The sequence below is a fragment of the Camarhynchus parvulus genome, chromosome 6 (genome assembly GCF_901933205.1).
Source record: "Camarhynchus parvulus chromosome 6, STF_HiC, whole genome shotgun sequence".
NCBI classification, from domain to species: Eukaryota; Metazoa; Chordata; class Aves; order Passeriformes; family Thraupidae; genus Camarhynchus; species Camarhynchus parvulus.
This window is the reverse complement of record NC_044576.1, coordinates 6,199,836-6,222,190: the sequence shown is the minus strand read 5'-3', so window position 1 is coordinate 6,222,190 and position 22,355 is coordinate 6,199,836. Positions and strand designations below refer to the sequence as shown.

At 39.5% G+C, this 22,355-nt stretch overlaps 1 protein-coding gene across 2 annotated transcripts in view; it reads left to right on the top strand.

Moving 5' to 3' along the window:
* ARID5B (AT-rich interaction domain 5B) overlaps nucleotides 1-22,355 on the top strand; it is a 113,954-nt gene that overhangs the window by 40,187 nt on the left and 51,412 nt on the right. For both annotated transcript variants that reach the window (XM_030951570.1, XM_030951569.1), the window contains one exon: nucleotides 6,749-6,979. In XM_030951570.1, coding sequence (XP_030807430.1) covers nucleotides 6,749-6,979 — 231 coding nt within the window. The remainder of the gene's footprint in view (nucleotides 1-6,748; nucleotides 6,980-22,355) is intronic.

Sequence of the window (22,355 nt, the reverse complement as noted above, 5' to 3'; positions counted from 1 at the left end):
CAAAATTTGGGTTTAGGATTTGAATTTTGAGTGATTTAGTGAGATAAATATTATAGAATATTTGATTATATGGACATACTGTCAGTCATTGATCAGCATACTTGGGTTTGTCCCCGTTAAATAGGAGTAGAACAACTCTGATCCAAATAGCTGAGCGAAAAATATTTTTCCACCATGTGCTTTAAATAAGTATTAGATGATGCTGTCTTTTTTTCTTTTTTTTAATGACTGTATTGCTGTTCAGTTGAACAGTAGTTTCAATCTCCAGTAGATTTGTAAGTATTCTCTTTCTTTCAAATGTTAAACTAAGCTTAGGAATTCTTTGAAAGGCTGATGCTCTGCTGGCACTGTGACAGAAAACAGAGGGCTGGGGAAGTGGCATGAAATTCTGAGAAATAGCTCTGTCTCCTCCTTAAAAGGGGAGAAATATCTGACACATGCAGAAAGGCCGTACATTTTATTCTCACTATTGGCAGAAATGACTTTTGCCTTTTGATCAATTTAAAAGCAGAATCAGGCAGGCAAACGTCCATGTCAGAATTACAGGCAACTTGTTAACACCATCATTATCTGGTAAACATAAATGTAATCACTGTGTTCGTATCCTGCAACACATTGCCTTTGTTCTTGATTGCATTAGCATTCAAATAGAGGGGGGTTCTCAAAGCAGGGATGAGTAGCATGAGTCCTGCCGACAAAGAGGTATCCCTGTTGTGTCAATAATTTACCCAAATTTATTTAAAACCAAAACCACAGATTTCCTGTCCCATCTCATGGGGCTAAATCATTACTGTATTTGCATTTAACTGTGAGAGAAATACCATTCTTAGATTAATATTTTTAGGTCTTGTGATTAATTAGCCAGCTAAGGCACACCGAGTGTCTTTACTAGTGTGAATAAAAACCATGGGAATGAAAAGGCAGAGTGGATTGGAAGAGCTGTGTTTGAGAAATCTTTCCTAACCACTGGAGAGAGGGTGGATTGGTGTGCTAGAGCATGCCTTGTGACCATGATGCAGCTACCTGAGCTCCTCAGCTGTTGCTCCTAGTCCACAGCAGATTCCTACTGTGGTTCTTAGCCTCGTGTCTGTGCAAAGGATTCAGTGTGAGAAGTGGTCAGGCAGGAGCCAGGCATGATCCTCCCATGAAGGTTATTTCACTGGGAGAACTGTCCTTGCCCTCACAGGAGTCTCCAGAGGTGCAGGTGATGACTGTCGTTGCTGCTTGGCCACCTGCAGTCATCTTGGAAGTTTGGAGGTGTTTGGCAGGTTATAGCTGCACTATGATATGGGAAGGTGTTCTCATTGCATCACTCCTCTTAAAGATTCCTCTTAAAGATTTTGAGGTCATAAAGACCCAGTTTCTTATTCCTCTTTGTAGTTATTCCTTCATCGTTCCACTGTTTCTGTTGCTTTTGGACCTTTTGAGAGATTCTGGGTTTTTAGGTAGTTGTGTGGTAAGTTCATTTCTATCTGCTGAAAACTGTGCTCTCTTTCTTTGGGTTTTTATTAGAACAGGCAGCTCTGATATATGTAGAGCCTGTCTGACCTGCGGATACTGGTTTTGAAGGGTGAGCTACACATCTTTGCTTCATCTACACCTGTGTTCTCATGCCTATACTGCAGAAAGTCATTGCCAGAGAAGTAGAACAAGAGAAGGAGAACTAGATGTTAACAGCTGGAGGGTGTTGGGAGGTGAGTGAACGCATTGCCCTGCAATAGTCAGGAGACCTCCCATCACAGGGGTCAGAGCTGTGTTCATTCAGCACCTCACCAGTCCCTCAGACACCCAGGTGCATCCTCCATTACCTCTGTATCCCCTGCATATTGATAATAATGGTCAAAGCCATGCATAGAAGCAATAATAAGCTAATTGTGATATGTGAATCCTCTGGGAGACCCCCTTAGTAACAGAGGGTTATGAAAGAAGGCAGAGGAGCAAGGGCACCGTGTGGGAGAGGAGCCTGATGGACAGAACCCTGCAACTTCCTTCATTTTCTCTCTATATTCCAGATAGCTCCCTTGCTCAATTTGCTACCCACACACCAAAGCATTGTCCCATTTTATCTGGTTCCCCTGGTACTTCCATTGCTTATCTTACGAAGATCTGTGTCAACATTTATCAAAACAAATGGCAAGCCTGGGACCTTTTAAGTAGTTTTTTTAGTTAATAAAACCAATCTTCTACTTCTGTTATGTTAAAAGTACATTATCTTTTTATTACAAACTCTCTACAGCTCTGTCTGTTTTCCTTCTTGGCAATTTCATGACTGCTCCAGTTGATTGCTGTATGGAGAATTACAAAATCATTAAGGGTGGGGTTTTACCAGCTGACTTACAGTACAAGCCATTTCTCAAAATAACCACAACAGTGCAATACTGATGTGTAATTTACGTCACAGTATGTTTTTATGAAATAGTTTGTGGGTTATTCATTTAGATCTAGAACTGAATATCTCTTCTTTTGCTTTTTAATCAAGCCTGCTGCCTTTTTTTTTAACTTTTTAATATTTTCCACTCTGAGGCTTGGCTTGCCTCCAACTTACCAGCTACATGGAAAAGGAAAAAATTGATTTTTTTTCCTTTGCCTGCAGTTTAACTGCAAGTGTTGTTTGCCCTTTGATGTATACATTTGTGTTAACTGCCTCAGAAGAAATGGTAGATGTGTGGTATAATATATTGTACAAAGGTAGAGCAGAGAATTGATAAGAGATGTAAAAGTTTGGAATTTTAAACCATAGCAAGCAAGTGTTTCTGTTTAGCCTCCTGTGCTGGTACATTTCCTTTTTAAAAATTACTTTCTGTATAATGTCTTGTAATTAGAACAGGAAATCATTGAGCAACTGTAAGAAGAAAAAGAGCACTTAAACTGAAAAAAAATTTACCTTCTGAGAAATTGTATTCAGCTTTTTTTTCCCCTTTTTTTTTCTTCCCTTCACATTACTGAGTTGTTAATGATAGTAACAGATGTACAGACCCTTATCTGTATCATTGTTCTGCTTGTGTTTTCACGGAGGGGAGGGGGGGATTGGGCTGAAAAAGTAATTTTCAGTAATGCAAAAAATGAATGGACAGAAAATGGGAAAAGCCTAATTACAAAAAATATTCTGTGTCACAACAGAGTAGCAATTAAATTGAAACTTCAATATAATTATCAATAACAGTCGAGCCTGGAAGGGTGCCAGGCGTGTAAAGTTGGTACTCAGCCTTTATGTGGTTGCTAGGAGGACGGCAAAAAGTATAAAGCTTAGAGAAAGGAATGTCTAATGTAATAAAGTAACAGAAGGTAGCATAAATCATTGTGAGAGCAGTTCATATTGACATTATTTTACTTAAATTGGGTCGAAACTAGACATTTAGTCTTACAAGAGGCACAAATTCATATTTCTTCTGCAAGAATAACTCTGTGCTTTCTGGGAAGAAGTGGAGTGTGCTTTCATAGCACCAGCCTCATACATATTTGGAATCTTTTAAGCAAAAATCTTAACATGTTTGTTTCTGTTGGCATCCAAATGCATTTGCACTAATACGATTAAAAGAACTAAAGGGCAAAATACTTGGCAGCTTTTTCAGTTGAGGTAATTAGGTACAGGAAGGAACATGCATAGTTTTTCCATCAAGCTCTATAAAATCCTGGTGTGAAGGTCTTTTTAAAGAGAAATAATGCTTACTGATGTTGAGGGTAGATTATGGCAGTTAGCAATAACATTATAGGCTGATGTTTCTGAAACAAGCAAACAAAAAGCATGTTACAGGGGGTTTTTTTCTCTGCTCTCTCTGTAAATAGTTCTGGCTCTAGATGGATTTGTTAGGAATTCGTCCTTTTAACAGGCTTTTTTTTTTTCTTTTGGGGCTTTTAATTGTCTTGCCTTACATATTAAAAATGGTTGTGCTGATTTGAAAAGTCAGTTCTTGCATAGATTCATTGTGTTTGGCATTTCATGCATCTCTTACTTACAAAGACAACTTGAAGAACATGTAATCCAACATAAATGCCAGGCTGTGCCAAATCCCAGCTCTCTTTACCCCTGACAAAGGGAACTGTTGGATTATATCTCTGCAGATATAGGCAGTGCTTGGAAGGCAGGGGTGGAACTTTGCTTCCTAATTACAGTTTCTCTGTTTTCAGCCCTGAAATATAAAAATAAATGAAAAGTTGATGTTGGAGGATGTTATTAAACCACGCAATTATGATATAAGCATAGGATTAGAGTAATTTCAGTTGAGCCTCACAAGCAGAATACTGTAGGTATTATCTTTTACCACGTTCTGTCTGTGGAATCTAAAATGAAACTCAGAAAATACAGCAACTTGGTTTCCCAGTATCTCAGTTGTATGTTTATAGAAGTCATGTTGTTTTTCTTAATTTTAATGGAATGTGATCCACATTTTGAGCTTCTCTTCTCCTAAGAGTAAACTCTTTCTGATCATATTTCTGAAAAGTACTTGCAAAATTCACTAAGTCCACCATTAAATGGCACGTGTGAGATTTTGATAAAAGCAAATAATAGTTCGTCTTCGGGCTTGCATTTTATTAGGGATTGGTCTGCTTTGATTTCTCTTTTCTCATGTGGGCGTGGTTGAGGAAAAAATCTTTGTTCCAGGAACACTGTGTTTGTCTTTCACTAAGCAAATTTTCAGTTTATTCAGCCTTTGTTCATTCTTTGATGTATCTATTAAACCTGGAGTAAAAAAGGAAAGGAAACAAATGCATGACAAAGTACTCATTGGAATTGCACAAGCATGTATGAAAGTGATCCTGTAAAAATTACTTGGTTTTAATTTATGCCAGGGGGTTTGAGTTAAGTCGTCAGTTGTCAGGGGTACAAAGTTTGTGTAATTCTGCACAGGGACTTGCAGCATATTTGTCTAGAAACTAATGGTTTACTACAAAGGCACGTGGGACATACATTTATATACACCCTGTTTAAAAAGCTGACCACATCCTGGCATAAGAAAAGTGCTGTCAGATCGACAGATTCAGCTCGGCGCTATCTGCACAAAGGTATAAAGTAGTAATAACCATCAGGCAGGCGTACGTGCAACTCTCGAAGGAGTTAAAGGACGGATCATGTGCTTCTTAATTCCTAGAACACTTTTCCTGATCTGATTTTTAGAGTTTCCTAATAAAGAAGAGAGAGCCTTATTCCCAGGAGCAATTGGCTCAGTCGTGCTGTTGTGTAGGCTTATGGGATACTTGTTGAAACAAAGAAAAGCATGACCACATCCTTATTGGCCAAAAGAGGTTTTAGGGCCATCAATTTTATTTTCTTAGAAAATGCCGGCGCTGTTTACCAAAATGTATCACCCTTGCTTCAATTTTTTTCTTTTTTTTTTTTGTAACACAAACAGTTTTATCTCCTCACCTATGTCAGGATAGTGGTGAGAGTTCTGAGTTTTTAAAAGTGATGGCTTTCAGGAGCTGTGCTAGTAAAGACAGTGCTTTGCAAGTCCGTCTGTCATGTTGATTTTTGTTTTACAGCATTGCATTCCTCTGCAGTGATATGACATTCTAGGTGATATATCTGCTTCCAGAGACTTCTTAAAATTTAACCTTTTACATGTCAACATTTTCATTGCCTCACTTGAATCTAGATGAGTTGTGTCATCATATTTAGTTGGGGAGAACTGATCTGACTTTTCTTTCAATGTCTGAAGTGATTTTTACTTTAGGAGTAAGAATGATTTCAGTATTGGTAATGGGATTAAATAGTAGACCTTTTGTCTCTGGCAGAAGAAATAGATGAGTTATTCAGTAATCAGAGTAGAACAGAAAACGTAAAGTGAATGCTGTTGCTTTGTCTTCATTGGCATGCCTGGAAAGTCATGTTCAGTTAGGTACCTGAGGAGATAAATGAGCATAAAAAGAAGTGATGTCGAGTACTGGCTGCATACCTGCAAATGAGTAATTTCTCATGTTTGTATCCCTAGTTGAGGTTTTTTTTTCCTCTTAGGTTTCCTTCTGGTTATATGATGACACTTGATTGTGTTATTTCAGAATCTGCCACCTTCATATGTGACATCATCTAAACCATGGAGAAATGGAAAGCTCTGAGGTCTAGATTGCTTTATATTTTGAGCCCAGCAGCACAAGCTCTTCGAAAATTTATTTGCTTATTGTGCTCTGTAGGAGTTTTATTGAGTCCTGCTGCATTTGCAGTTAATGTGAAGAAAGTTGCTTCCACCTCTTGGGGATTAGCAACAATGACCAGGTCGGGTCAGCCCACCTCCCGGGCCCAGAGGTCCTTTGGTAGTTGCCAGTATCAGGTACTGGAAAGGAGAGGTAATAGCTATATGCTCTTTATATACTAGTTTATCCTTGTATATTATTGTTTTTAAAAGATGTTAACTGATGTAAACATGAGTGTAGAAAAGCCGTATGGGGAACTGAGTAAAAATTACAGATTATGTTTCTATTGATGCAGCCAAATTAGCAAAGTATGGAGAACACTTTGATTAAGGCCCTTGGCCAGCTTCAGCAGAGCAGTGTTTTCTTGCTCATCCAGGTAGTCCTTGTGAGTAAGTATGGGAAAACTGAACAGAAAAGCAAAAAATAACCTATTTTAATGAACTTTCTTTAAATTACTGGTTTTTAACCTTTCTTTCCAGACCCACTGTGCTATAAAAAGTTGTGTCTTGAGAAAGGACTAACTTACTTCAGAAAAATGAATTTTTTTTAAATACTTGAGTTACAGCTCTTGTTTTGTATTTTTCTGATATGCTAAGAGTATTTTTTTCCATTCTTCCAGGTGAGGATGATGAAGATTCAAACCTTTTAATTCTCAGCTACCCGCAGTACTGTCGCTACCGTTCCATGTTAAAGCGCATCCAGGACAAGCCCTCATCAATACTGACAGACCAGTTCGTTTTAGCCCTTGGAGGAATTGCAGTAACAAGCAAGAACCCCCAAATCTTCTATTGTCGGGATACATTTGATCATCCTACCCTAATAGAAAATGAAAGTATATGCGATGAGTTTGGTAAGTCCCATTACAGCTATTTTCTTTTTCTCACAAGACATTTTTCTTCTTTTAAGTATCCACTGATGTCCAAAGGGAAGATGTGATTCCTTTGAAGTGAACCATGAATGCTATTTATGATTGAAATGATCAGTACCAAATATGCTCTTTCTTCTCTAAGACTGAAGGCTTTTGGCCACTGGTGATCTCAGTATTGCAACTTGAGTTCACAATCAAAGATAATGTTACACGGGTGGAATGTAGCACAGTGACTGGGTCTGAGTGAAACAATACCTTGCCTGGGTTTGAAGTTCATCTACCTTAACCATTCACCTATAGCCTGTCTTCCAGAAGCATTACAGTGTGTGTTAGTTTTTTGAAGTTGTTGTTGGTGCAGTATGCTAAAAGATACAAAATAGGAGGGAGTCCTGGCACAGCCCATTGGTGTTGCAGAGCACTTGCCAGCCGTGCTCCCCGGGCCCTGTAAGAGTGTCAGCTGTAGCTGGTGTGTTTCTGGTCATCTTGGAAGGTGGGCATGTTCAGCATGGGCTTTGCCACTGCTAGGAGCTTGATTTTATGAGTGCAGAGATGCTTCTGGGAGGTGACCTCTTAATTCAAGAGGCATAGAGAATAGTATGCAGCTCCTTACAACTGGGGGAAAGGACTGCACGATTTGACACCTGATAGCAAATAGGTGATTTCACACAGGGTTTTTTTGGTGTCAGATTATGCCAGCTACAGCAGATGTGCTTTGAATATGTGGCAGAATGCATATTGTGTAGACACCCAGTAAATGAGTCCAGTGTAGTTTCTTTAGCAGTGTACAGAATTAAGTTTTATGCCCCATATCACCAGATGGATGAGTTCTGAGGCTAATGCTTGCAAAGTCTGCATGGTGGTGAGTACACCTTTGCTTGCAAGACCCCCACATCTCTGCAAGGAAGCTCCTGTAGTCTCTGAGAGAATAAAAGTCTGCTGATGCCCTTAAACATTTAATAATGAGAGTGAGAGGGAATGTTTCTGATGGGAGAGTCATCTGCCTGTTTTTCTGAACTGGAGCACACTGGCTTTGAGCTTGGTGCCCAGCTCGGGCATTGTTGTGACAGAAGAAAAGCCCTGACTCATGTGGTGGCATTGGGGCATTTTGTAAGGTAGTGCTGCTCTGCTGCTGTGCCACTCCATTCCCAAAAGGCAGAGGAGATCCCTCCTCACGTGGTGTTGTCACTGGAGCACGTGACTGCTGAGAGTAGTTTTAGCTTTGTGCTGTCAAGTTTTTTCAGAATCTGGCCCAAACTGTCAAGTCTGCTCACATTCACACAAAACATTGCAGGTTTTGAATGAACTATGAATAAAAGTGTTGGTTGCTCTTAGGGGTGGGGGTGGTGAAAAAAATGAATTAAATGCCCTGGAAGTTTGGTCCAATGACACAATAGTATCGTGTTGGTTTTTATTTACTCTAAGCTCAAGCTCAGAATGTAAAGTTCAGTTGTAATTGACTCTCCTTTTTATGTGAGAAAGGTTATTTTAGGCTTGAAGGCGTTTGACGAGCCTACCATCTGCTTTCTGTGGAGTATTTTATTCAGGGTCATTCCTTGATTACAGGTTTGTTGAAACAGTTGGATCCATAATGCGAGTGTATCATGGAATATTAGTAATAGATGAATTAAAGAGATGTGGAACGATGCAGAAACTACGCTTAGTGAACCATAGCAAGTGCTTTGTTCAGCCTCTGAAAGCAAACTATGCCATTCTCTTGACCTTTGTGAGGCAATTATCTCATTATCAACCAGAGCCACAGAAATCTTAGCCATAGAAATTAATAAGGTGTATTTAAAATTTAGTTTGGTTTAAGAAGCAGATTTTTTTAAAATCCCTATTAAAAAAAAAGAGCCACAAAAAATTCCCAAAAACACTGTTTAAAAGTATTTATTATGAAAATAATGATGTAAAACTTGCAAGCCCTGCTGTTTTAAGAAGGAAAAACTGGCCAGTGTGTGGTTTCATATCTGCATTGCGAAATGTATGGTGTCAATTATGCTACCTTTGTTGAAGACAGCAGGCAAAGTACTAGTTTATCCTTTGCTTTGCTGGCAGGACAATAAAATGTACAACGCTTCATTATACAAACAGTTTACATTGATACCATGTAGATTGATGTCACATGGGGAAGGTGATGAGTGCTAAGGCTAAACAGAGGCAGGGTGGTACAGTAGATAAATAGATTACTCTAAGGCACTGGTATTTATCAGTCAAATCTGAGGGCATACCAAATTACAAAAATGGTGACTAAAATTCTGAAAATATGTCTATAAGGAGACCCAGACACATGTAGTTTGAAGGTGTTGTCCCTCTCTTACCTTGCAAATGAAATAAGTGTGCAGAAGGAACAAGATAGGAGTGTGTATTTCACCATTTTTACCTTAAATTCTCACAACTCTAAAGCAAATACAAAATTTGGGAAATACATTCTGCTGATGTCTTTATGTGGGAAGCACTGGAGCACTGGTTTCCAATGTGAATGCCAAGTCTTCTTCAGAAGCATTGCTTTTGGGGCCAGTTTTACACATTCTCTGTATGCTGGAGTATTGCAACAGATACAGCATGTCACAAATGAGACACCAGAAACACCTTTACAAAGAACCCCCAGCATGTAAGCTATTGTCCTTGTTAGGCAGTTTTAATAGGCCAAAATGTTTTTCCTGGAAATATTCTCTCTCCTTTCATTATAAGTTTATAACAAAAAAAATTTTGTTGAGCTCTGACTTGTTCTCATACTCCTTGCCTATTTTTCCCTCTTTCGTAGAGTTTAACAAAAATAAAGCGGGAAATGAGGAAGAAGAATTAAGTTTTGTTGACAATAAATATTGTTTTGGTGTGGGACTTTTTAAAGCAGATGTTTGTAGATGCTGTCTGTGAGCTCCCACAGGTATGGCTGGGAGGGAAGCAGCAAGGCTTTGGGCAGTCCTGTGTGCGTGTTCTGTGTTTCCATAGAGCCTCTGTGAGGCTCAGGCTGTGCTAAACTTCTCCTCCAGCTCCAGCCACAGGTGTTCCCAACACCACAGCTGCCTGTGCTTGCCTCTGCCCTGTGTGCCCACTGCTGCATGGCATGTGCCCAAGTGCTCTGGACAGGAATATTTAGGATCTGTTTACTTATATGGTCCTCTTGTGATTCTCCTCTGGTTGGTTCAGTGTGCCGCAGCATCCCAACTAGGAGGCTGCTGGAGGAGCAGGCTGCTGAGGAATGGGCTCGGCAGCTGGAAGGCTCAAACATTTGCATGTCTTTCTTTGCAGCCTGCCACAGAAGGACTTGCTCTACATTTACAGAGGAAAGACTGCTGTGAGTGGGAAGCTTCCTGCTCCCATTCTTGTTGATATAACCACTGATTAGTTAATCCAACTGCCTTGGAGGGTTCCCCTCCAGAATGCAAATAGGCTCAAGAGCTTGCTTCTGTTCAGAAAGCAGAAGACATAAACCATGCTTGGATATCTTGATAGCCCACGTTCCTGGCTATGACTGCAGTCCAACTGCACACGTATCCCTCTCCTGAAATAAGAGCAATTAGAGGTCCTCACCAGCATGAAGCAGTCCAGGTGCATAATGAAATGAACATGAGCAATGAAAATGAGCAATTCGTTTCTCTTCAACTCAAGACATTCTTCAAAATCTTTTTCATTTATCAGCCTCTGGGGTTACTGTTACTGAATAACTTTCATAAATGCATATCATTCACTGGCATCTGCTGTGTGGTCATATATGCTGCAGGAGAGAAGGAATGAAAAAATTAGGTTTCTAATAATTTTCATTGTTGACCAGAGGGGTCTAGCTGGAGGCAAAGCTGCCTGTGAGTGTTCAGAAGGTGTATCTGAAGGTCACTGGGCATAAATCAGTGTGCACTTGTTGCTAGAGCAGCACATGTCCTCTGTGTTTGCGTGTCCAAAAAAAGTGACTTCAGTTGCCAGGCTTGTGCCAGCTCCATGGCGTAGAGTGGCTTCCAGGGCTCATCAGTGAGCCAGGATCTTTTTGTGGTCCAGCTGTACTCTGGGTGATTGTGAGTTTCAGCTCCATCAGCTTCACCAGGTGAAAATTTCACGCAGAATGATTTTTCATGGTGCTTTGCTAGATAAATGTTATAAATCCTGTCTGCTAAAGATGATTCCAAAGGCTGTCTTTCATTGTGTGAGGATGGGCTTGCTTTTTCTATAAACAGGAGTGTGAGAGAAAACAGAATACCTTATTTCTTCTCAATTTTCAAAATCTGTTTGGTAATTTTAAATCATTCTGGATTATTTTTACAGCATGCTGGGTCCAATATGCCATTTAACAATATGCTTGGTCCCTGGAGTACTCAAAACACATGTTCAAGCCCAAAAGAAGGTTTTGGGTTTGCATGTAAAACCCAATTTTTTAATGAAACATTTAATACCGAAATGTGAGAGAACTACAGCCTACTGTGGTATAAATACAGTTTTTTCTCTGCAAAATTAACCATCTTCATTCGGCCATAACATGAGCAATGCAGAGGGGAAAACTGCTCATTGAAAAAAATCCATGTGCAAAAGGGCATTGCAGGTCCCTCTTATCTTCTCCCCATCCCCCAAACCAAACTTAACAATATATTGCTTGCTAGGGGAAAAGTTACCTGCATTAAAATGCAAACCTCAAAACCTTCAGCAGCTCATCTCTCCCTGTAAAACAATGGAGAAGGCAGTTTGTCTCACTTCCAGGGCTGGCAGGGAGTGGTTGGGAATGAGGGGTGACTTACCAGTCCTCCCAGCTGCTGGAATTTCTGAGCCAACAATTTCAGAAAGACTTACCCTCCCTGTCATTGGCCAGGGAAGACAAGGAAGAGCAGTATTATAAAGAAGAAAGGACTTTTTAGGGATGGGTCATGTGCCAGAAAAATTCTGTGGCATGAAAGCTGGTCACTCCAGGCTATGGAGTGGTACCATTACTCTTGGTATAGCTGAAATTTGGTCTTTGCTGTCATTATGCATCTTAGTTTACAGAAGTTTGTGACTCACAGATAAAATCAGTTGTTTGGGGGAAAAACATAACAAAATAAAACCTTGGCAGGGAATGAGTCTTTAAAACAAACAAAAAAAAGGACGGAAGAATGTTTTCAGTCTAAATGAAATACAGTTTTCCTGTTGGTGACTTATTTTATTTGTGTGAGTCAAAGTTGGCTTTTCTTTTTAAACTAGCTCCAGTACAAAAATTGTACTTGAGCTGACTGGGTGTTTTTTTTAAAGTATCAGCATTATTGCTGTTGTCTGTTTTGGCTACCTGCAGGATCATTTATATCAGTGAAATTCAGAAAAACCTGAAATTTCTGTATAGATGCTTCTTTGATTTAATACATATATGATCTTAGAGTGGGATTGGTGTTAGTGGTCCTCTGCAAAGACTGGAATGTTTAAAACATTTAGAACAGCAATAGGAGGAGTATGGAGAATTTTTATTAACATGGCTACTGGGAGCTCCTTAGATGGAGCTTTATGGTGGCATCTCCAACAGTTTGAAAAATATGCAAATTTTTTCCAAGGTCTTGGGCAGGGTGGCTTAGCTAAATATTTCAAATTTTAGGTCTCTCAAAAGAAAAACAGGACATAGCTGGAGGGGAAGTAGTGATTAATGCATAATAGTGCTATATACAATACAGATAAATGTATGTTTCCTCTTCCCTCCCACCCCACCTCTGCAAACACAAGCTTTTAGCTTGAGAAAGTAAATCTGGCAATGTTCTGGATTCTGGTCAGATTTCTTTCTTATTTTGTTAATTCAACTGTAGAGCAAGATATTAATGATCCCCAGATGTTGTTTATAATGATTGATTTTTCAGTTGTGAAAAAATATTTGGAGGGGTTTTTTTAAACAATTGATATTTTCTAGTGTGCTCTGCAGCATTTGAATAAAATGTCTGAAGGCAGAGCTGTTTATGTGCCCAACATAATTGCTTCTGTTAAGTGATTTCTTCATTCTTAACATTTTTAGCTCTAATTGCTTTTTCCCCATACAGCTAAAAATAAATATTTGCAAGTTTTGCATTCTGTCACTCATTGAAATGCATAAAATATTTGTATACTCAAAGCAAAAAGGCACTGATAAGGGGTCACATTCTGCCTTCCTTAGTGGCGTAAATCCAGCATAACTCTATGCACTTCTGAGGCTGTTACTCAAGATTTTCACCAGTTAACCAAAGACAGAATCTCACCCAATGTTAACAGCAAGCTGTTAAGTGAACATAAGTAATATGCAGTAAAGTAAGATAAAATACCTTCCCGTCATTGGAAATAAATGCTGTTAGCTTCCACCCCTTTCTGGTTTTTTAGTGCATTTTCACTAGCAACCGTAGTTGTAACCAGGATAAATAGTAAGATAGATTATTTTTCACTATATAATCAAAACTCCTTGATGGAGAGCACTGATTTTATTTGGGTTGTGTGTTCCTGCTGCCTTCGGGAAGGCGGCAGATGCTGAGTGGAAGGGCAGGTACTGCTTGAAAAGCTGCTTCTGCCCATTCCCTCGGTGTCTCGGAACTTCAGTGTATTTTTTAGCTTAGTGACTGCATGATGCTATTGTGGGGTTTACATCTTTTACCAGGCAGAATTCAGCAGAGAATTAATGAGTAGTTCCAGCAAATGAGGGTTTGCAAGTGAGTGTCCTTCTGTGCCTGATACATGTAACCCATAGCGTGTATTTTGTCATCTCCTAGACACTCTTTATTGGTGTCCATTCAATAAATGATTGTAGATGTACATTACTAATTCCTTCTTTATAAGATTTCCCTTTGATGGCTGTTTTTACAATTCAGCTATCAAAGTCATGTTTTGTGATCGTAGCAAAAAGTAAGATGGGCTGTGTTCATTGTAGTTGTGAGCCATGTCCATCATAGTCTGGAGCCATCTCTTTTGCCTCATATGCCTTCATTAGCGCATCCTTGTTTGACTGTTCCCCTGGTTTCTGTGCCTCCCTTGCACCACAGGCCTGCTCAGACTCTGGAGCTGTGTCTCAGAACTCTGGGCCCACTGGCAACCCAAGCCTTGTGAGCAGCATCCCTGAGGTGTTGGAGCTTAGTAGTGGCAGTGAGCAAGGGAAACCTTTATGGCCAGGGAAGGGCCCCCATTCCCGTACAATGGAAAAGTGGAGTGGTTTGTGTCAGAATATGGTCACATTCTTCTGATTAAACCCACTCAAAAAAGACAACATTGTAATATTTTCCAATGACTGTTTATCATGAATTACGTCAGCCTTAGTTTAAATTGCTATTATTTCTCCTTAATGCTTCTTGGTGCCTGCATAATTTACAGCATTGGCAGCTGTGGGACTATGAAATAACCTTTCACAACCACCATACAATAGTAAAGAACATGAAGTTTTTGTTGTTAATTATTGTGGGACTCCTTTAACTTTTTTACAAAGTGACATAAAATATTGTTGAGGTATTTACGGTTAAAGCTACTTTTACGTGGATCTATTTTCTTTCTGGCTAGTTTTTAACTAAAGCAGTCATTTGTGGTTATTATGCCTTGGGAAATATTATGTCAGAACTGGTTTAACAGTATTATTATGTATCCCATGTCATATATTACATGTCAGCACTTGAGGCTGTCTTTCAATAAAAACAAATGCAATTTTAGCTAATGGTCTTTTAGGTATAGACCATTTGTAAACTTACCTGAGTTCATTTGAAGGTATACTAAAAAGCTTTGTTCTCTGAGAGTGCACTCGGGTAATTTCATTTTGGCTTGAGATGGAATTTCCAAAATATTTATCATTATTTCAATCAGAGGGCGCTGCCTCTAAAAAGCAAATAGTTTCCCAATAGCGAGGTTAATGTACACATTTTAAGGAGCTGTAACTGTTACTCATTACTTTGTTTACTTTTCCCCCCTTTGGAGCTCACGCTTCCCAGGTTCCCTACTGGTCAGGCTGATAGGAGTATCCCAGGCAACTAAGCCACCTAATGATGATACTTCACTGTGCTGCTTAAATGAATAGCTTTTACCTTCTTAATCCGTTGGTGAAGGGGGAGAGAAATCAGAGGTTGAAGGTGAGTTTTAGGTTTCCTTGAAGTTGCATTTCAAATTTGGAAAAAGCAAACTTACGCAAAGTAAACTTCGCATTAATGTGTCATTCCCCTTGGTTCCAAATACTATGCATATTTTCCAGTACTTACTTATTTAAAGCAAGAAATGAAGCATATAGGGTGTGCCAGAAAGTTTACACAAAGAATGAAAACACATAAATGACTCATGAGAACTTTTTCTGCGGTTCTTTTTTTTGTTGTTGTTGTTGTTCTTAATGTGTAATTATTTAATTACTGGTAGGCAAATAAAAGGAAAAAATCATGATTTCTCTCTCTCTCCTCCCCCAAATCTATGCTTGAGCGCCATAAAAATGATCAAAGCCTCTGTTTGTCTCTAGTTGCATTTTCCTCCATGGGGTTGCTGGTTTTGGTGGCTCTATTGTAAGAAACTGAAACTGCTGGACGAAAAAATTCAGTTTCTGTCCCCCTTTAAATGCTTGGACTAAGGAAGTAAAGATGCAAACATGAAACTGGAAAAGCAAGCAGAGTGTGGGGTGAGGATTTTGTGTGTTGCTAAGGTGAAATTTAATAAGGGGAACATAAAACGGAGCTAAACTTGCCTGGATGCCATGAGATTTTTTAATATTAGGCAGCATGCTTGATTTCCCTGGAAGTGAGTGAGCATTCTGAATTTAGAGTTGTTTGGCAGGGGGAGGGGGTGTTTCGTTCTCTTTTTCAATCAAAGGCATTTCACAAGCCGATTGCATGTGAAAGGGGAATCTATCATTATGTAAGAATGTAACAAACTTTTCCCTTTAATGAATGAATATTAGGTATTTCAGGAGCCCATAAAAGATGGTAAAAGAGAGGGACAGAGCTGACGTCTGAGAGATTTTAATAAAGATTGAAGTTAGTAGTGAAAAGGTCAAAGTGCCATTTGTTGAGCCCCTGCTTCTGGCATAGTTTCAAAGCTCGCAGTGCTGACTGGGGGGCTGTGATGTGTGTTAATGAACAGTTGTGGCACTTAACTGAGATCATGGGTTGGTCACATGAATATATATAAAAGATATGAGTGAACATTTTCCCCCTTTTTGCAGCAGTTTGGCTTTTGGAAGGACTAAACAATTAAAAGAAATGTTTGAAATGCTTGAACACCACATTAAGTCCCTTAGTCTGTAAGGAAAATGAGCTATGAATAATAGAATACTGCTCTAGTTAAATATAGTTATTCAGAATTGTTTTTAGCCGCAGATGTTATGCCATTTTAGAAACTTAGACTAAATAATGTCAGATCTTGTTTGCTTTTTTAGTATGTTATTCATTTATTGGGAAATTCAAAATTTGAAACAGCTGGGAAAGGGTTTGGTGTTCACTAAGTAATCTTTAAAATGTGTACATTTCAGACTTACTCTTACAGGGCTGTTTAGAAATGACTGAATTGTATATTATAGTTATAAAGTTCTGTAAACATGCTCTACCATGTAGATGACAGGGAAACATGAAATGGGAAAATGAGATCATTTTGGAGCCAAATTTTGTGTATTACAGACTTGATAAAACAGCAAATGGCTTTCTCAATTTAAATAATTTGTAACTGTCCAGGAACGTTCATGGATGTTATGAACAGTAGGTCTAAAATAGCAGCAGAAAATAATGTTCATTCTCCTTTAATTCTCCCTTTGATGTTTATGTCAAAACGAAGGAGTTAATTTATCTAAGAGTTTCACTGCATGAGTTGGACTGTACAAAACCAATCATGTAGAAATAATAGACTACCATTGGAAGTGCTGTACTATTGCAGTTTTAATAGCTCTTCAGTTCTGCTCAACAATTAGTCCATACATTTTATGGCTGTGTATTTAGGAAACTGGCACACTCAGCAAAATCAAAGTAATTGGGAGATGATGCAATGTGGAGAGAAATCAGAGTAAGAAAATTAATTGAAAAATAATGTTTTGTTCAGGTTTGGGTTTGTTTTCTTTTAAAATTTTAAACACTTCAGTAGTAATTGCTTGTGGGTGAGACTTCTGCAGAATGTAAATTCCACGTGGCTGGGATTTTGTGAATTTGCTTTTAAATCAAATTGTAAAAGAGGCAAAATAGGTCATTAAAATTCTTGCTATAGTTTTCTCGCTCTGAAATCAAGTGAGGGCATTGAGGGGGATCCAGAGTAGGGCTTTTTCTCTCTATTGACAATAGTGCTGTTTAAGTTCTCATTATCTGTCAGCATCTTTGTAAACCTGATCAAACGGATCACGGGCAATTAGTTTATCATTTACACAAATAGCTTAAGAGACCTCAGCAATCACTTTTTGCATGTGTCCATAGCCAGTGGATGCTGGTAGTTTCTTCCTAGAGCCTTGTTTTTATATATATCCTGAAAGTGAAGGCACATTTTAATAAAAGAAGTAGTGTGGATCTTTTGTGTAGGCTTATCATTGGCAATTATGACTTTTTTGTGATTTTTTTAGTTGATATATTGTCCATGATGGGCCAAAGGTGAGTGAAGTGGTGATAGTTTACGTTTCAGCTGAAGTTTGGGCCTGGGTATTAGATACAGGTGCATCTTGGTCTTCTAGTGTTGTGGCAGCATTTCCATGTGCTTCAGGGCTGTTGTGTTGGTCTTAATGGCATAAATTACTTGGGGTAATGATAGATAACCAACTGACTGGAATAAGAGAGCAGACCTGCTTCTTGGATTAATAAGCAGGGAATAGAGAGAAGAAATAGAGAGGTGTTACTGCTCCTGCCTCTAATGCTAGAGGAAATCATTATCAACCCCCTAAGAGCTAACATTTTTGGTTAGTCACTCAAATGATGATAGCTTGCTGCAAAAAGGGTGGTACAATTTCATGGAATAACTGCACTACTAATACTCAAATGTATTATTCTGAACTATGGGCTTGCAGAGGAACATGGAAGAGCAGGAAGTGTTTTAGAAGACGTTTTCCCCTACTTTCACCTTCGTACCTGATTCTGATGTCTGTCCTTTGCATATTCAAATACTGGACGGGGTTAAGGAAGGGCCCAAAAAGCAGTTCATGGGACAGAAGCCTTGCTTCTAAGAGAAAGACTAAAGAATGTTGCTCCAGTTAGTGCACAGAGGAGAGGACTAAGAAGGGGGCCCAATCATTCTGTTAGTACTTTCATAAAGAGGAGACCTGTGGCAGTAGAGGTCTCTCTAATTTGGCAGACACATAGCAAGACCCCATGCTTCAAAGTGGAAGCAGATAAATTAATGATGAAACGAAGGCGTAATTACGTGGCAGAGAGGGTAATTAACCACGGTAACAACTTAGCTAGGAGTAGCATAGATTCTTTATTACTTGAATCCTTTAAATCAAGAGTGCTTTGTAAAAGACAGGACCCTTACTCAAAGAGGAGATACTGTAGACCAGTATTCTTCATCTATATTGCCAGTATCTGCAGAAGGTAAACAAGGTGCTAATATCCTCCTAATTCCTTCTGGCCTCAGAAACTGTAACTTCATTAATATATGTCGTTTATAGCGTCCAGGCCAGTAAAGTCTGGACTGTGCTGATCTTGTGTCCATTATGCAATAAAGCAAACCTTCAAAAATTTGCTTGCACTGTTAATTAAACAAGGCAGAGCTTTGTGTCTGTTTTGTGGACAGAAGAATGAGGAACAGGATTATGGAGGAAATGTGGTGCGTTAGGAGCTACGCATTGATGTCTTCACTGATCCACTCAGGGGGCTGTTGATAGTCTGCATCGTCTTTGTTCTCCTTCCCTGGCTCCATCCACCATGAGCAGTTGCCTGCTTCAGAGCACTGATCAGGCAGTGTGCTCCTCTGCTCTGGTTTCTGGGGCCTGATCAATCCCTGGCCTGTTTTCTTTTCAGAAGAACAGCTCAGGGAGAATTTTAGGTTCATTTTATCCACTTTTAGTAACTTCTGGAAAGGGCTATCTCCTCAGGTGAAGAATGGAAAACATCACTCAGTAGCGTGTCATTTAAATGTGTGGCAACACACTGCAAGATCATCTGCAGACTTAGAGTATCTGCTTCGTGAGTCTTCCCCCATGGGTCTTTCACAAACATCTGTGGTCACCTTAACTTTACAATAGCTTTAAAGAGATGTTAATTAAAAAGAAGGTGTTAGAAACAAACGGATCGTAGAAGAGAATGAATGAATTTTTTTTGAAATTAGCAGTTTCAGGTTACAGAAAGGGTAAGAGAAGATGTGAAAACGCTAATGGTGATCATCCTGCTAACATAAGTGATATTCACAGACACTGCTGCTGCTTCAACGGAGAGGTGCCGTCTTCCAGCTCTGTCGTCACCCTCCTGTGTTTCCCTCGGGATTTGCAACTGTAGTGGAACTCCCAGTGTAAAACAGCTGTTTGCTGTGGGGTGGCATGTTTACTTTAAGTAGGTGTTGATGATTCTACTTCTCGCTTCCCTGGTTAAATAAGTCCCTTCGCCTTCAAGTCTTACAAACCTCAGCTGAATTGTGATGAGCTAAGCCTGTGTCCCATTACGAACTTTCACAGAGGTAGAGCACAATTTTGCAAAATGGAAAAGGTTGTTCCCAGGGTCTTGAGCAGTTCTTAGCTCAGAATACCATGTTTAAAATGAGCAGTATAGTTACCCTCATTCTTTTATAGCATCCCGATTTTGCAATGAACCATAATCGTTGTACTCATTTGCCAAAAAAGATGGTTCTTCGGGGGGTTTTTGGTGCTGGTTGTTTTGAAAGGCAGCCTGTAATTAAGATGAATATGTGTACATTGTGAATGTTTAGTTATGGTAGAGATGGTTTTTTTTTATAAAACAACCCCCCCTAAAAATTACCTAGCTGCAAATCCTTGCAGTTGCTTAGTTTAGAAGTTTAAGTCAATTTATGGAAGTCTGTGTTTACTGTCTTTAGAGCTTGATCATGACATTGGAATGTATTTTGGAAAAAAGACCCCATAAAATGAAATCCACATTTATGGGTAAGAAGCACAGAGCACTTAGGATCAGCAGTGAGACTACACCATCTCTTTGAAGTGTAGCAAAGAGGAGTACTTGCTGGTGCCATGTTTGGTTTAGAAGGTACTGAATTGATACACTCCCTACCTTCCAACACTGTAACAGCAGCTGGACCCAACACAATTAATTTCATGAAAATGTGGACTGTGATATCCCAATGACAGCAGTCAGAAGATAAAACTGGATCTGAAGCACTTAATTTAAAATAAAACTTTATAATAAAGCCAGGTCTGCTGAGATGCTGCTTTTGTGCTGCGCTGCATGTGAGTAATCTGAGTGACTCATCTGGCCTCTGACATACTGAAACCTTCAACATTCCCAGCCACGAGTGTTGCCCTTCATAAAAGAAATATCCTATTTTTGGTATGGCAATGTCCTCAGTTTTAAAGAATTTTCCTCTTTTAAAGTGCTCATACAATTAATGCCTCATGCATGTATTCAACAATAGTTGCCTAGCAACCATCAGAAATATTCGGGAGAGCAAAGGCAGCCAAGATGAATGAGCAGTAACATCAGCTCCCATTTCAGGTGAGCTGGAGAAGGCATCAGGGCTGTCCTGGCTGGGTGTAAGCGTGCAGAGCCATGAAAATCAGACAGTCCCAAAGTAGCAAACACAAGCTCCAACTGGCACATCAGTCAAAGGCAGAGATGAGGTGGGTCATGCACCCAGAAGCAGTTGCAGGAGGCTGCAGTTGGATGGACTTCTGCAGTTTCAGAAGCTTCAACCAAAGCAAGGTAGCAGTGGTTAAATAGGTTACAAGAAGTCAACAAACATTCCTTAGTGGCTGAAGAGAGTTTTGCCGCCTTGTCTTGCATTCCTGCAGCTAGAGAATGCATGAGGTTCCTGCTTCCTTTGGTGATAGGAGCATTTGGCCATGGGTCTGAGCTCCCGGCAGACCCCTCAGTTGGCTCCACCCCTTCATTGCCCCTGGTTCCCACTTCTTGCTGCATTTTAATTCTGGCATAACTTTTACCTCACACAAAGTTGTCTAATTCTACTGAGTCAAGTCCTTCGTGCTGTTTTTTAGCCCTTGAAGATGCTATTTAAATGAAATGGAAATTTTTTTCCACAGTAACAGCCCATAGCCGCTAGATGTCTGTTTGAATTTTGGACTTTTTTCCCCTTTTTTTCTTTTTTCTTTCTTTTTTTTTCTTTTCCCCATCAGAAAGGTTGAAATTAAATGCTTGGTCTAGGGTTGGAAGATTGAGTTTTATCATGGGTTGACATATTCTGAGGGCCAATGCTGTCACAGCTGGTGCTAGTATGGCCATGTCCTGTACCCATCCCTTTCTCCGGATGAATTTTGTTGCTGTTCCACAGTGGTTGTACCATTGCAGCTCAGGGAGCTCAGCACTCACTGTTCAAGCACAGGGCTTTGAGCCCACATTCAGCAGAATGCACTGTCTTGTCAAAACCATTTGAGATGAGAGTTTTAATCTGTATTAAGTATTTCCAGTTGTTTTCTTTTCATTAGACACGTTAAAATTAAAAAGCCTGTTAGTGTTGCTCAGAACATTTTTGACTGCCTGCCTGATTTGAAGAAAGTTATGAAATTCTGACATTTTCCTGTTGGATAGGAAAACCTGATTTATGATCATCTCTACTTCAAAGGTAAAGGTTAAGAACAAGATTAGGATCTCCTTTCCACTAATGTAAATCCACAGGAGTCAATTACTTTGAATTGACAGTGCTGTGATTTAGATCAGAATCTGGCATTAAAGCTTTTTGGGGGTTGCTCTTATACCCATCGGCTTCAGTGCCCCTTGAGTGCCAACTCTGCTTTTGGTATGTGGTGGTGGTATTTGCATGTGGAAGTGCCTCAGGGGCCCCACATAAAACATTGCTTCACTAACTTTAATGGGATTTTTTTAGATTAGATGTTAAAATGTTGAAATCAAAATATGTAGAGGGTGGTCAGGAAGTATCAGGCGCACAATGATAATCAGAATGTGATTTTTGCGTTGGGATATCTCATGACTTAGCTGAAAAGCTCATGTATCTTGGAGCTCTGAGGCTTTCAGTCTTTCTGATTATAGCAGGCATTTTATTTCTGGCCTTGATAGTTGATGAGATATCAAACTTAAAATATGCTATGATCCTATAGTCTGGTAGTGCTTTCTGGCACTGGTCAGTGACTAAATATAGCCAGTTTTGAACCGCTGTGATAAACCTGGAAGTAATGTTGAGCAGAAAATTCTCAGACAATTCCACAGACAAATGTGGAATATGAAATTACTTTTTTGGATTGGATCTCGTTTGTAGTGTATATGTTTTTGTGTCCTGTGTCTCTCATCCCCAAGTTTTCCAACTGCTGTCCTACGAATGTTTTGTGGTACAGCTAAATCTTAACTAAGGCATCTCAGTGGTTCATGTTGGT